Here is a 13,610-nt window from a genome sequence, read left to right as displayed (position 1 = left end):
GGGGGGGTTTATTCCGGTTGGATGAGAGCTCGATCCTTGCCCCCCCCCAGTCTTTTGTGCGTAGTTAAAACTCTTTTGACGGGCGCTGCTGCTGCGCAATCACGGCGGCCTCATCAACTTATTGGCCCCTGGCGTCTACTCAAATCTAAGCAAACGGGCGGTGGTCTCGACTATCAAATGAAAAGAGAGAAGGAAGAACAGACAGGAAGTTGACGTTACAAATTAGCCGGAAGGAGAATTTCTTTTTTTATTATAAGGCCGCCGGATGTAACGCGGAATTATTTTATTTCGCCCGTTTTTTTAGTGTTCGACTCGGTGCGGTGACGACGGCGTCCAGACGCGGGTGGTGGTTTGCCGAGACGCCAGAGGACACGTCACCAACGCCTGCAGGTTGCAGGATCAACCACCGACCAGTCGATCCTGCCCGTCTCAACCGCCTTGCCCGTCGACCGAACCTCCACCGACGACAGTCACGGCCCCCAACCGCCCGCCCAGAGAAAAAGGTAAAAAAAAGATCCTGAATAAAAGAAATCCCGTGGGAAAACTTTGATGTTAAGGATCGAATTGAACATGTGCAGTGACGCCGTTCAATCTCTTTGACGACGACGAGATTGAAGAGGAGGAAGAAGAAGAAGAAAAGCAGTTGAAAGGCGTCCTGGTGCAACAGCCGAGCGGCTCCGTTTCCAGCAGCTCAGGATCGGCTCCTTCGGCGCTCCTGTCGGAGAAACTCCAAGTCGGCGAAATCAGCCTCGTCCCCACCGACCCGACGTAAGTCAACAAAATCAATTTCAAATGTTTTTTTTCATCTTTTTAACTTTTAAAAAAATCCTGACAAGGATCAAATGTGTTATCGAGCCGGAGGAGGGGAGGAGGGAAACTTGTTTATTTTATCTTTACATGTCTACCAAAAAATAAGCTATTTTTTTTCGATCAATCAATCCATTCAAATATTTTTATTTTGCGCGCGCGATGGAAGCCGACGGAATTCAATCCGCAGGATTTTTAAAAAGGGGTGGGGTGGGGTGGAGAAGGAAGTTTTTTGGCGGTGATTGAATTTTGATTGAAAAGGAAGTATAGGAGGGGGAAAAGAAATAGGAAGGTGATTTATACCTGTGCACCACTACTTTGCATATTTGTACATTTTTCTATTTGATTTTGAAACTAGCCTCTAATGCAGGGTTGCCGTGTTTTCTGTGTCTTCTCTCTTATATATTCTCTCTCTCTCGCTGTGTGCTGTGTGTGTGTGTCTTCTTTCTCTGGCGCTCGAATGTCAAAACATTTCAACAGCAATTCATTAATCGAAGAGGAAAATTATCCACACAAACAAAAATCGTCTTTTTTTTTCTATATAAATGTCTATTTGCTTTTGATTTGATTATCTTTGATTTATTTTTTCAAATCAAACAACAAAGAAAAAAAGAAAAGAAAAAACTGTCGGCAAGTGAGACTCATTTTTCTCTCTCTTCTTTTTATTTTCTCTCTCTCTCTCTTTCTCTTTTCAATTTCCTCTCCCGTCCACTCACGTGAAAAACAAACAAACAAACAATTTTAATTTTCCTGTAAATTGGCACAGCCTGGCGTTGTATTACGCTTGCGGTTGGTTTTATAAAAGGTACGATCCAATAACCAACGAAACAAACAAACCCCCCCGAAAAATTTTAGACGTAAAAAATTGCATCATTTGGCGCACTTACCCCCCATCATCACTCACATTCTTATCACCTTTTTCATATTTCCTAGTCGAAATTCCGATCTGAAACAAAAATTTTATTTTTTTTTCAAAATTATTATCACACAAGTAGATCCTTTTTTTTATCCCAGCACAAAAAATTTCCCAGGGGGAAGAAAAAATTGATTTCTTGAATCAATCATTCGGCAAAACCAAAATAAATATAGACTTTGTGGTGGTGTGTGTGCGTGTTGTGTGTCTGTGTATACCAAGGCAAACGTGACATCAACCGCAAATCCCTTCAGCAAATCTTCTCTCTCTCTCTCTATATAGCTCTTATCTTTCACTCTATTCTTAATCTTTGATATAAATCCATCTATCTATCACGAAGCACTTTTTTCTCTCTGGCTGGTACTTTTACTTGCCCGGCACCCCCAGCACACGATTCTTTTTTTTTGGGCTTTTTGGCTGTGATTAATTATTGCACCAGCACCGACACTTTTGGCTAACCAACAACAACAACAAAAAAAGGAACAACAAAATAATTTTTTTTTAAAAATAAAACAATTTTTCTTTTTAATACTTTATGGCATGGCGTCGTTTGTTGTTCTATAGCCGCCACAACTGGTTGTTGTTTCGGCGAATTCTTTTTAGTTTTTTTTTCGCACTTTATTACACACACGAACGAGCTAATGAAACTGTTATTAATCCTCAGCACTTGTACACTCACCGAAAAGAAATTATTTTTCTAATTATTAAATTTAAAAAAAAAAAATGACATTTGATTATTATTATTGTAGAAAGTTGTTGTTATGCGTGTCGAGTCGCCAAAAATCTTTGATTAGTCGATCCTTTTTTAAATTTTTCCCGTTTGTTTTTATTTTTTCTTTTTCTTCTTCTATTTTCTTCTTCTCCTTTTTCTCCAATTTTTTTTTATTCTATTGCACAACCGATCGATTACAAATCGACAAACAAACAAAAATATCCAAAAAACAAAACAAAAACCGAACAACAAATTCAGTTTCATCGCTGGTGAATGGAGTCCGTGCTCGGTGACGTGCGGAGACGGGACCCGCGAGCGTGAAGTCAACTGCAAAATCTTCCTGGAATTCTCCAAGACGATCGCCAAACTGCCGGACAAGGAGTGCCCCGGCCTCAAGCCGGCCGAAGTCGAGCCTTGCTTCATGAGACCCTGCAGTCTCTCAAACAAGTAAAAAATAAATAAATATAAAATAAAAAAAATTCCGGCTGGCCGGCTGGCCGTCTAAATTTTTATTTTTTCCCGACCGGCCAAAATTGAATTTCTCATTTCCTTTTTTGTGTTTCGGTTTCAAAAGGTACGAACCGTGGATTGACCAATTCAGCGACCAATCCAATTACAAGCTGATGCTGGGCACTCGTAAACCGGTCGAAGATCTCCGGGCGGCCACTAAAATGGAGTTGACGAGCGGCAGCAGCAGCAGCAGTAGCAGCGGGAGCAGCAGTAGCGGCGGCGGCCCGGTTACAGTGACGAAACCTTCGTACGCCGTTCCACCTTCATCCGTGACGGCCCCTTTGCTGGCCCATAGTTGGAAATCATCGGGATTCTCGCAGTGCAGCGCCTCATGTCTCGGAGGTATTTCAATTGACTTTCTTGCCATCTAACTCAACTTACTACCCGGCCCAGCCAGTCCGTTTCCATCTCCCGTCTTTCTAATCAATACCAAGGGAGACCCGGTCCGACTGTGGGCTGGTGGTGGGCGCCCAACCTTTTTGACCTCGCCCGTCTCCTATCTAGTGTCCTCCCAACTTGCCTTTTCCAGAGTTGAGTTAGTTGCTGCTGCTGCTGGCCCCTCCTTTTGTGTAGTTACATCCAACTCCATCAAGTTGATCCGGCTGCTTCTCTCTCCCTGGATCCTGTTTGACATTTCCACAGTCGGGCCCCTTTGACTTTTGTGTGTGTCTATTTTTTATTTTTATTTTATTTTTCATTTGATCCCGACGGGCAATTCAATTTTCTTCCTGGTCCTTTTATGTCTCGACGGACTTTTTTTCTCTTTTTTCCGGCCCAGTTTGATCATTTTGTCCATCCGTTGCCCCCAAGATTTGACTTTTTCATGTGATTTTCTGTCTGGCCCGTCTTCGTGGCTTTTTTTCTTTTTTTTTTGCCCGTCTGCCCAGCATTTTTGTCCGTTTTTTCATTTTCTCTCATGTCCGTTTCACTTTGGATGGATTAGGAGTCCAGGAGTCGATTATTGAATGCATCCGGGAGCAGGACGGCCAGCGGGTCGGTCCGCATTTGTGCCCGATGGAGCGGCGGCCGGACGCGATTACCCGGACCTGCAACGACGTGCCGTGCCCGCCAAGGTGGAACACGTCCGACTTTTCCTCGTGCAGCCGGACGTGCGGCGGCGGCGTCCAGACTCGCGACGTCCATTGTATCCACGAAGTGGCCCGCGGCGGTGGCAATACCTTGCCCGTCGGCGCCGACCTCTGCCCGCAGCCGCCGCCCAGAGCCCAGCAGTACTGCAACATGATCGACTGCCCGGTCGAGTGGAAGACGGGCGAATGGAGTCAGGTATATTATATATAAACCATTGTTGTGTTGTGTCCAGCAGCCAAACAAAACCAAACCAAAACACACACAGAGAAAACGGGCCAGCTTGCGGTTTCGTGTGTCTTGTTACTCCTCATTACCGGTCGTATTGTTATGGCCGGCAAACGTCCGGCAACCACCAACAAACTGATTCGTGTTGGGGGGCATCAAATGGCAAAGGCCAGCCAGGCCAGCAGCAGCAGCAGCCGAGCAGGGGCTAATCAGATCGCGTGTCGGGCGACTTGTCTGACCAATCAATCATTCATTAACGGCCCAGCACTTGTCTCTCTCTCTCTCTCTCTTTCCAGCTCTGTCGTTGATTACATGAGCCGGGCACACAGAGATCCTTTTTCTCTTTCTCTCCCCCTCCTCCTGTTCCAGCTGTGGTTTTGTGTTACACAACACGAGGAAATTGGAATACATACTTGACGTATGGCCAGGACGGCCAGCCAGGGGCCAGCCGAATGATAAATCAATTAGATTTTCGTTAGAGAGAAAGCCCAGGGAAATTCCTTCCGGGCGGAGGGAGAGATCCGGTCCGGGGGTTTTTGTGTGTTTGAAGTTTTGGACAAGCCAATTGAAGAGAGAAATGGTCGGCGCTTTTGTTTGGCAAAATCAGACGGGCGAGCTTAGTGGTGATGGTCGATAAAGAGAGAGAGTCGAAAGTCGTTGGCCGGCCCAAATAATCTATGCAAATGAGATGGATCCTTTTCATTTGGGTAAATGTAATAGACATCCAGGGGAGAGGGGGAAATTTGGGTCCGTTTGATTGCCCGTCCCAACTTTGTATCTCTTTTCTGGGTTTCATTGAATTTTAATTGAATTGAATTTGAAACTTTTGTGACGGACTTTTTGGTGGTTTTTCCGGTTGACGGACGTCGCAGTGCTCGTCGACTTGTGACGGAGGATTCAAGGTCCGCAAAGTTTCCTGCCAGCAGATCCTGGCCCTGGGTCAGGTGTTGACCAAGACGGCCAACCACTGCAATCCGACGTCCAGGCCGGCCGAGTCTAAGCCCTGCAACACGGGCAAGACGTGCAGCAGCAGCGGTAGCAAAGCGGAAGGAAAAGAAGCGGATGATTTGGGAGGCCAAGAGGAGGAAGAACAAGTTGGCGGAGTAACAACGACTGCCGGCAGCGTTCCAGAGAGGCCGCCACCTTCTGGCCCGGCCCCGTCCCCAGCCGCAGCTTCGGATTTGCCCAAAATCCAGTCGACCAATCAGAATTTCGTCCAGCAGGGCCAGTCGAAGAAGAAAGTCACTTTGAAAATTGGCGGGAAGGCCACCGTTTTCAAAGGCACTCAGATCAAAATCCGCTGCCCAGTCAAACATTTCGACAAGTAAATTTAAAAATTGTTTTAATTAAATTCCCAGTTCAATTCTTATTTTTTAAAAAAATTGTTGTCCGGTCGCAGGTCTAAAATCAGCTGGATGAAGGATCACATTCTGCTGGTCAAGAATCCCAAACACGAACTCAACAAGAAGGGGATGCTCCGCATCCGCGACGCCACCTTCAGCGACAGCGGAGTCTATTCCTGCATCGGTAAATTCCGGAATTTTTTGAATTATTTCAATTAAAAGCGGATGAAAAATGTTTGATTCATTAATTTTGGTTTGGTTTGGCCAGCTGGAAGAAGTGTGGCGAACATCACAGTGACCGTCAGGCCGGCTCCGACCACACCCAACAATCCTGATAGTGACTGGGAATCGCCCAGCAGTCCCGGTAGGAATTTTTGTGATTTCTATTTGATTTTATTATTTCGCACGATAAGAAATTTGGTTCGAGATTGTGTGTGTGTGGGCCGGAAGCGCTGGATTGATGAGGTTTAACGAGCGACTTGTTCCCCCCCCTTTTTTTGTCTGATGGATCGATCCAGTGGCCGGCGGAAATCGATCAAAGGTCGACGGTCACGTCAAGCAACAGCAGCGGGTCCAGCAGACGCTGACGGACGAGCTGTCGCAGCGTCCTGGTTCTTCTTCCGGCGGCGGCGGCGGCGGATCCTCGTGGGCTGCTGGATCGTCGAATCCGGCGGCCGGCGGATGGGAAGACGAAGAGGAGGAAGAAGAAGAGGACGACGTCATCAAAGAGATGAAAGGCAACAGCCTGGCCAACGGCCACGCTGGCCAAATCAAAAACAACTTTGATCATCGCTTCAAATCGGCCGGCCGGCCGGACCAGACTTTTGTGTCGGGATCGACCGGACCTCATTTCTCCGACCAGGATCAGGTACGTCCGCCGCTCACATTTTCTCACTGGACAATTTTCCCCCCTTTTCTTCTTTCGATCCTTTTATCTTTTTGCCAACAACAAAATGGGAAAAAGGATCGAATCCTTTGGGACGGAAAGGGAGGGGAGGGAGGGGGAATGGAATTTTCTTTTCGTTTTACATCCGGACGGACAAGGAAGGGCATGGAATATTGGGCAATTGAATTGAGCGCGGTTTTTGAGAATTGATGCCGTTGTGAATAATGGAGTTGCAGACGGGCGGCCGGCCGTCTGGCCGTCTCTAGCAAACTTTTTGTCGTGACAGATGGAGCGCAGAGCACGTCGTCGTTGTTGTCGTAGTCCACCAGACCATTTTCTATCCGTCGGCGAATGGATGGAAATGACTTTAGATGTGTACCAGACACACACACAACACAGTTACATATAGGGCAGCAGCTGGGCCAAAAAGGCTGGGCAACTTTGATATCATTTGTGAGCCCCGGCGGCTTGTAGACAACTCGGCTCTCGTGTTCCGGAATTATTCCGGCATCCAAAGTTGATTTATTTTTTCGATTCCGTCCGAAACTTTTCGATATTTTTATTTGATTTAATTTTTTAAAATTCAAATTCCGGCGCCCGGGGGCTCTTGCACGACAAACAAAACACGCACGCGCGCGTATACATGATCTTGTTTGAATTTTTTGAAATTTATTTTTGATTGAACTAAAATAACCGGATGAATATTATCTAACGAGGTGAAATGTGGATTCTTGTCTGTGTACCTTCTCTCTATTTGGACGCTGCTCATTTGTCGGCATCCATCTGTCGGCCGGTTAACAAACTAAAACACAAACCGCAATCGCTCAAACAAAAACAAAACAAACAAAAATGCGACAACAAATTTAAAATAAAAATAAAAAAAACCAAAATAAAAAGGATTGGCACCGCCAAACTCCTCACTTCACTTACGTGACACGTGCGCGGACCACCCAGCCGCCCAGTCCGCCCCCCACAACGACTCCGACCACAACCACAACGACTCCAACGACGACGACGACGGAAGTTCCGGCGGCCACAACTTCCGCCAGTGTCGATGTCGACGACGTTGATGAGGAAGAAGAAGAAGAAGATGACGACCGGGACGATTACTACCGGCCATCCCGTCCGGAAAGTGGAACAGTGGCCAGCAGTAACTGGCCGGATCGCATCGATCCCATTCCGACTTTTTGGCCAACTCAAAACTGGTGGGGGACTATCGATCCTATGCGACAAGATCCCGGAGGATCGGGTCGTGGTGGTGGCGGTGGCCAATCGCGTCAGTCGAACCGCATCCCGACGTACGCGCCAGCACCTGCGACGCCGGCCAAAGCGGCGGGCAACAACAACAACAACGGCAGCAATAAGAGCCGCAACCGGGCGGCCGGCGACGGAGCGGCCCGTTCGGGCAGCTCTGGCCGCCCTTCGCCGTCTCCACCTTATTTCCAATTGCTCCTTGCCGGACTGGTCCAGGTGAGATGGCCCGTGTGCTGGGCGAGTCTTCCTTGGCTACTCGGCCGTCTTCGTCATCGTCCGTTGCTCGCCATCGTCTCCGTCGTGGTCGTGGCTGCCGCTTCTCGATTTCAGATACTCGCATGATCGACATCACAGCCCCACCCACCCACCAACCACCACCCAACCCTCTTCTCTATTTAATTTAATTTAATTTCCTCCCTCTTCATTAAATAATTAAATATTCAACTTTTTAAATTTTTAACAAACAAAGAGGGCGATTAATTACTTCAATATTATATTATTATCTACTTATCTCTTATTCATTTTTCTTTTCCTTTTCAACTCTCTCGGCTGTATATTAACAATAACAATTTCCCATGATAATATTTTACATATAATATAATATAAGATTTACTTTCGTCATTATCTGTTGTATACATTTGTAGAGGATTTGATGAGTAAGTAGGGGGGGGGGAGTCAACCCAGTGGGGGAGGAAGGAAGGAAGGAAGGAAGTTTTTTCAAACATTTGCCAATTTTTATAAAAAGAAAAAAAATCGTGAAACAAATGAATGACGTGAAACCAAACAAAAAATGGGGTGGGGTGGGGGAGATTTAGTCGTGATCTTAAAAAATTTCACATTTGAATTTCCCAAACAAATTTTTTTTATTAAATTCCCAAATTTTTTTTACCAAATCCCCCCCCACCCCTTTTCCAGTGAAAGAAAAATTTAAAAATGGCGGGTGATTGATGCCGATCATGATTGATTGATGAATATATTAGTGCTGAATTTCTAATTTGTGTGTTACCAATTTTTTTTCAAATTACCAATTACTTTTTATTTTTAATTCCCAAAAATTTCGGCATGTTGATGACATTTTAGCTGAAATCAGAAAAAAAAAACGAGAAATTAATAATTTTACGTGTTATTATTGATCGAGAGCTGCTGCTGATGGATGTGTCTACTTTTTTTCTTATTTTTCCGAAAACTCTTGTGTGTGTGTGTTTGGCGTGTGGTTGTGTTTATGATTCGGCTGACTGCGTTTATGTTTGAAAAAGGAAGAAAAAAAGAAGAAGGAAGTTGACTGGAATTGGAGCAAAATCAAGATAATATATATAGAGAACCTTCAAGGTTTCTTTCGTCCGTCATTTTTTTCTCACCAAAAAAATTTATTTTTTCAAATTTTTTTCGTTTGAATTTTCGCGCGGAATTTATTTTTATTTTTTTTAAATCCGCGAAAAAAAATCCGTGTCGTCGTCGCGCATGTGTCGATTTTATTTTTCGGTTTGATTAGAGAGAGACGGAAATGTTGTTCATTTATTTTGTTGACACAAAAAATTCGTCTGGTCCGTCCCGTTTTTAATTTTTTGAAAATTTCATTTCGGAATGATTGTGCGCGTCTATTTCTTTTCTTTTTTCCCACTTTTTTTTTTAATTTTCCCGCCACCCATTATTTGCTCGCATAACGAATAGAACAGCTTCTCTGGCCTTTACAGCAACAGCCGGAACAGTCGCCGTCGTCGTCCAAGAAGAACAGCAAACCGTCCGGCAGTAGCAGCAGCAGCAGCGGTCGCCACAACAGTCAACGGTCGAAATTGAGAAACGCTTCGCCGGGCCACCACCAGCAGAAAATGGGCGGCGCTAAAAAATCCGTCAGCGATCCGGCCACCAGCAGCTCTTCCGTTATTTCGGCCAAAGGTATAATAATAATAATAATAACAACCATCATCGTCGTAATAATAATAATAATAATAATGTGACAATATATGTAGCGCGGTCAAAAAAAAAAAAAAAAACAATTTTCCAACCACCAGTTAGCCCACTTTTCTTTTATTACCTCGTCGACAGGTATCAGAAAAATGGCGGAACTTTTTTTTAGTAAATTGAATATTCAAATCCCCCGCCGTTAACCTCCTTTTTCTTTCTATTTGCTGGCCGGCTAAGGTGGGGAGGAGGGCCCCGTGTTAATGTAGTGAGTAAATAGTTGTGTGTTTCGAGTCAATAGAAACCCAATTGCCCGGGAATGGCAAGAGAAAGCGTGACGGGCGATTTTTTAGAAAAAAAAAGACGGGCCGAAATATTTATTTTTTCACGTCCAGTTGCCATTTTTATTTTTTTCGTGATAAATTTGTTTTGTGACCCATTGTTTGTTTTTGTGTCTAGAAAAAGGGAAAGCGGACAGCTTGAAGTTTGAATGGCTCCTGACGCCCTGGTCAAAGTGTTCGCAAACGTGCGGCGGGAGCGGCTTCCAGGTGAGAGCCGTCCAGTGCATCGTCCGCCACAATAACGTCACCAAATCGGTCGAGGCCAGTCTCTGCGAGGATGCCGGACTGGCCAATCCCGACACTGCCGATGCCACCAAACCTTCAACTTTGGCCAGCAGCAGCAACAACAACAGACAGCCGGCCACCGTCCAGAAATGCGGATTGGATACTTGCCCTCACTGGGTGGCCGGATCGTGGACTCCGTGCCATCAATCACGCTGCTTCACCTGGAACACGGGTATAATAATAAAAGAAAAAGCCATTTTGCTGGAATTGCGGTTGTCCATCACGCCATCTCCTGCATCCAACCGGAATTTCTTTCCATTTCATTTCGTTTCATTTCATTTGTAGCGCTGCAAAAGAGGCAACTGGACTGCGTCATGGACAACGGGACTTTGCTGGACGCCATCCTGTGCAGCGATCGTGACAGGCCGTCACAGAAGCGTGAATGCTTCAACGAGAACTGTCGGGGCGCCTGGAAAGTCTCCGACTGGTCTCACGTGAGTCACGATGTTTTTTCTTCCAACATTTCGCTCTCGTTTTACATTATCAACCGGCCCGAAAAAAAAGTCTAGTTGTATAGTAGTAGTAGTAGTAGTTGACTTATTCATGCCTGGGCAACAACAACAGCAACAACAACAACAACACGTAACAGTTTCTATTTAAAAATAAAAAGGTGTGGTTAGATCATGTATTATGCAGTAGTTTACACACACACACACACATTCATAATCATTCCAGTAGTAGTCGCCCCTTTTCTCTTTTAACTCATTTGATTCTTTTCTCCTATTTTTATTTCCTTTTTCACCTGCGCCAGAGAGAGAAACAAACGAAACAACTTTTTTGACGATTATGAAACTTGACTTGAGGCTTGGAGGGGGGGGAGTATGGCGTTGCATTTTTCACGCAAAGCTTGGTCTTTTAGAAAAAAAAGATGTGACGTCAGATTGAGATGGATGGTGGTGTAGGATTGAGACCGTACGGGACAGCTCGTGAAAGTTTCTTACTTACTGCAATCTCGTTTGTCCAGTTTTTTTTCTTTTTTTTTCCAAATCCTATTGTCCGTCGTGAATATTCGGGAGAAATAAGACCAGAAACACTTTCGGTTTACTACTGGGAAAATGAAACATTTAGAGGCCGTTGGACTGGTCTAAGCGACTAAGCGTATAATTGACCCAGTCAACTTTTGATTCGTAATCTGCGCCTCCTATTTTTCAAAAGAAAAATGATTCAAGAAAAATTCCGGTTTTGATTTTTGATTTGTCAGAAATAATTAGAATGCCAATTATTGATTTTCTCTTTCTTTTTGGCGTGACATTTTCTCTGTTTCTTGTGTGGAATCCCTTTTTTTTTTTTGTCTTCTCCTTCTCCTTGTTGTTGTTTCCAAATTTGGGTTGCCATGGAAACGCCACGTGTTATATAGTGCTCGGCTACTTGCGACTCTGTGGGCCACCAATCGCGACTCCTGCGCTGCGTTTGGTACGGCACCGAATCTCCCGCTGGAATGGCCTGCGCCGGTATTTTTTAAAATTTTCATTTTTAGTTTTTCATTTGAATTGGCTTTTGATTTGATTAACTACAACATTTTCTTTTAACCTTTTTCTCCTTTTTATTTTTAAAAATTTTTTTCAAATCACCCGCCAAATTTTTCCTTCACACTCTGACACACCCCAATTCGAAAACATTGTGTAGAATTGCCTAGACTACCCGTAACGCGTCCCTGTCGGGGACCTCCGTGCCCTCAACGTAAGTTGTTTATTTCATTCTCCTTTTAACTTTTATTTCATTTCAAAAATGACCTCACCTTTTCCCGAGTTCAAATAATTAATGATTATTACATCTCAACCGCGCGGTGGTTGTTATGGCATTAGATTTAGAATTTGACCTTGCCCTCTGACGGGATCTGTTGAACTTCTTCTTTCTTCTGCCTTAATTGGCAGGAGTGCGTGCGGTACTTAATCCATTGCGGCTCTTTTCTCTTTCTTCTCATTTGGCGTGTGCGCCATTTTAATTACCTTTCCGGGATGGATTATTTATATTACATGTTGTTGTTGTTGTTGCTGTTGTTGTTGTCCTCTTTGGTCGTGTGTCGTTTTTCCTTATACCCCCTTCCCCCCCCCCCATTTGCCGAGGGGTGCGTGTACGGGAGAAACTCTCCCGCGGGGATTTCGGCTATTCATTAGATCCGGCACGGGACGTTGGGTTTTTATTCTTCACGAACGTCTTCAACTTAAACGAATTTTAAAAAAAATTAAATAATAAATAAGACTACGCGATGAACGCGAATCTGATTGGGTTTGAATCCCCCCATTTTAAGCGTGTGTAATGAAATGAACGCCGAATTTTTTTTTAAATCCGGTTGAGTTTTCACGCTGTCAGATGGCGCTGGTGATATCGGCCGTGTGTGCGTATTCTCTCTATCTCTCGTCGGGGTTTGGATCATCATCACTTTGATGATGATAGTCATAATGACAGAGGGAAGGAAGGCTGTATAATTCTCTTTTTTATCCATACGCTACAACAACGCCTTGATTAGTCTTGTCTCTCTCTGCTGTCGTGTGAGAGACTTTAATCGTCTAAATCCGTGATGGCGGCAGGGGGGGGGAGGGATGATATGGTTTTTTTTTTTTCGTGATTACAACAACTTTTTTTTGTTGTTGTTGTTGGCTGATGAGGGGAATGAGGAAGTAAGTTTTTTTTTTATTATTTTTATTTTGGGTGTTTTTTTCTGGCGCCGGTGAAATTTCATTTCGCCGCCAGGAGATGATAAAAACAAGATGAAATGTGTGTCGGGAAATGTTATATAAGACTTTTTATAAGAGAGGTAGAGAGAGAGGGGGGGAGTTGTATTGTGATGAGTGAATTATTAGCAATCGTGGATCGTGATGAATTGGATTCGACAAACGAAAAAGGCGGACCATAAACCCGATGGAAAATCGTGGCGGGAATTTTAAAAAAAGAAAAAAGGAAAATTCATATTTTCTCTCGATTTATTTTAATCGATTGCGTACTTTTTTTTTATTTCCAAAGGAATTACCGACAAAGTCGACAGGGAAAATGCGCAATCGGCTGTGGAATAGATTTGTCGGGTGTGCCGCTCTGATTTGTCACGGGGAAAAAACTTCTCAAATAAAATCAAAATAAATCTGCCGGCCGGCTGACGCACCTGTCCGCTCCCGTTCGACCGCAACGATCGAATTCGATCTTTAAAAAAAAACTGTAAAAAAATCTCTGCAAAAACTCTACACACAATGATGATGTGATGAGACTCTTTTCTTATTTCTTTCTTGAGGTTTTCGTCGGGATTGACGTTAGTAGTAAGTCATCGAAAAAAGACCGGCCTCATCTTTTTTTTACTTTTGTGTCTGTGTTCATCCGAGCGTGCCGTCGTGTTCAACCCACATTTAGA

General features: G+C 44.4%; 1 protein-coding gene across 14 annotated transcripts in view; it reads left to right on the top strand.

Annotated features, from left to right (window-relative positions):
- LOC124207396 (protein madd-4-like) overlaps positions 1–13,610 on the top strand; it is a 38,251-nt gene that overhangs the window by 23,210 nt on the left and 1,431 nt on the right. For 3 of the 14 annotated variants that reach the window (XM_046604820.1, XM_046604819.1, XM_046604822.1), the window contains 16 exons: positions 305–503; positions 579–768; positions 1,574–1,612; positions 2,691–2,879; positions 3,007–3,284; positions 3,886–4,226; positions 5,129–5,580; positions 5,656–5,783; positions 5,868–5,963; positions 6,118–6,467; positions 7,383–7,955; positions 9,434–9,635; positions 10,101–10,439; positions 10,553–10,701; positions 11,625–11,718; positions 11,894–11,947. In XM_046604820.1, the coding sequence (XP_046460776.1) occupies positions 305–503; positions 579–768; positions 1,574–1,612; positions 2,691–2,879; positions 3,007–3,284; positions 3,886–4,226; positions 5,129–5,580; positions 5,656–5,783; positions 5,868–5,963; positions 6,118–6,467; positions 7,383–7,955; positions 9,434–9,635; positions 10,101–10,439; positions 10,553–10,701; positions 11,625–11,718; positions 11,894–11,947 (3,673 nt within the window). Of the gene's footprint in view, positions 1–304; positions 504–578; positions 769–1,573; positions 1,613–2,690; positions 2,880–3,006; positions 3,285–3,885; positions 4,227–5,128; positions 5,581–5,655; positions 5,784–5,867; positions 5,964–6,117; positions 6,468–7,382; positions 7,956–9,415; positions 9,636–10,100; positions 10,440–10,552; positions 10,702–11,624; positions 11,719–11,893; positions 11,948–13,610 lie in introns of all 14 variants that reach the window. The other 11 variants (XM_046604821.1, XM_046604825.1, XM_046604826.1 and 8 more) reach the window with 11 other exon arrangements.

This window comes from Daphnia pulex, chromosome 11 (assembly GCF_021134715.1).
Source record: "Daphnia pulex isolate KAP4 chromosome 11, ASM2113471v1".
NCBI lineage: Eukaryota > Metazoa > Arthropoda > Branchiopoda > Diplostraca > Daphniidae > Daphnia > Daphnia pulex.
This window is presented reverse-complemented; position numbering and strand designations above follow the sequence as displayed.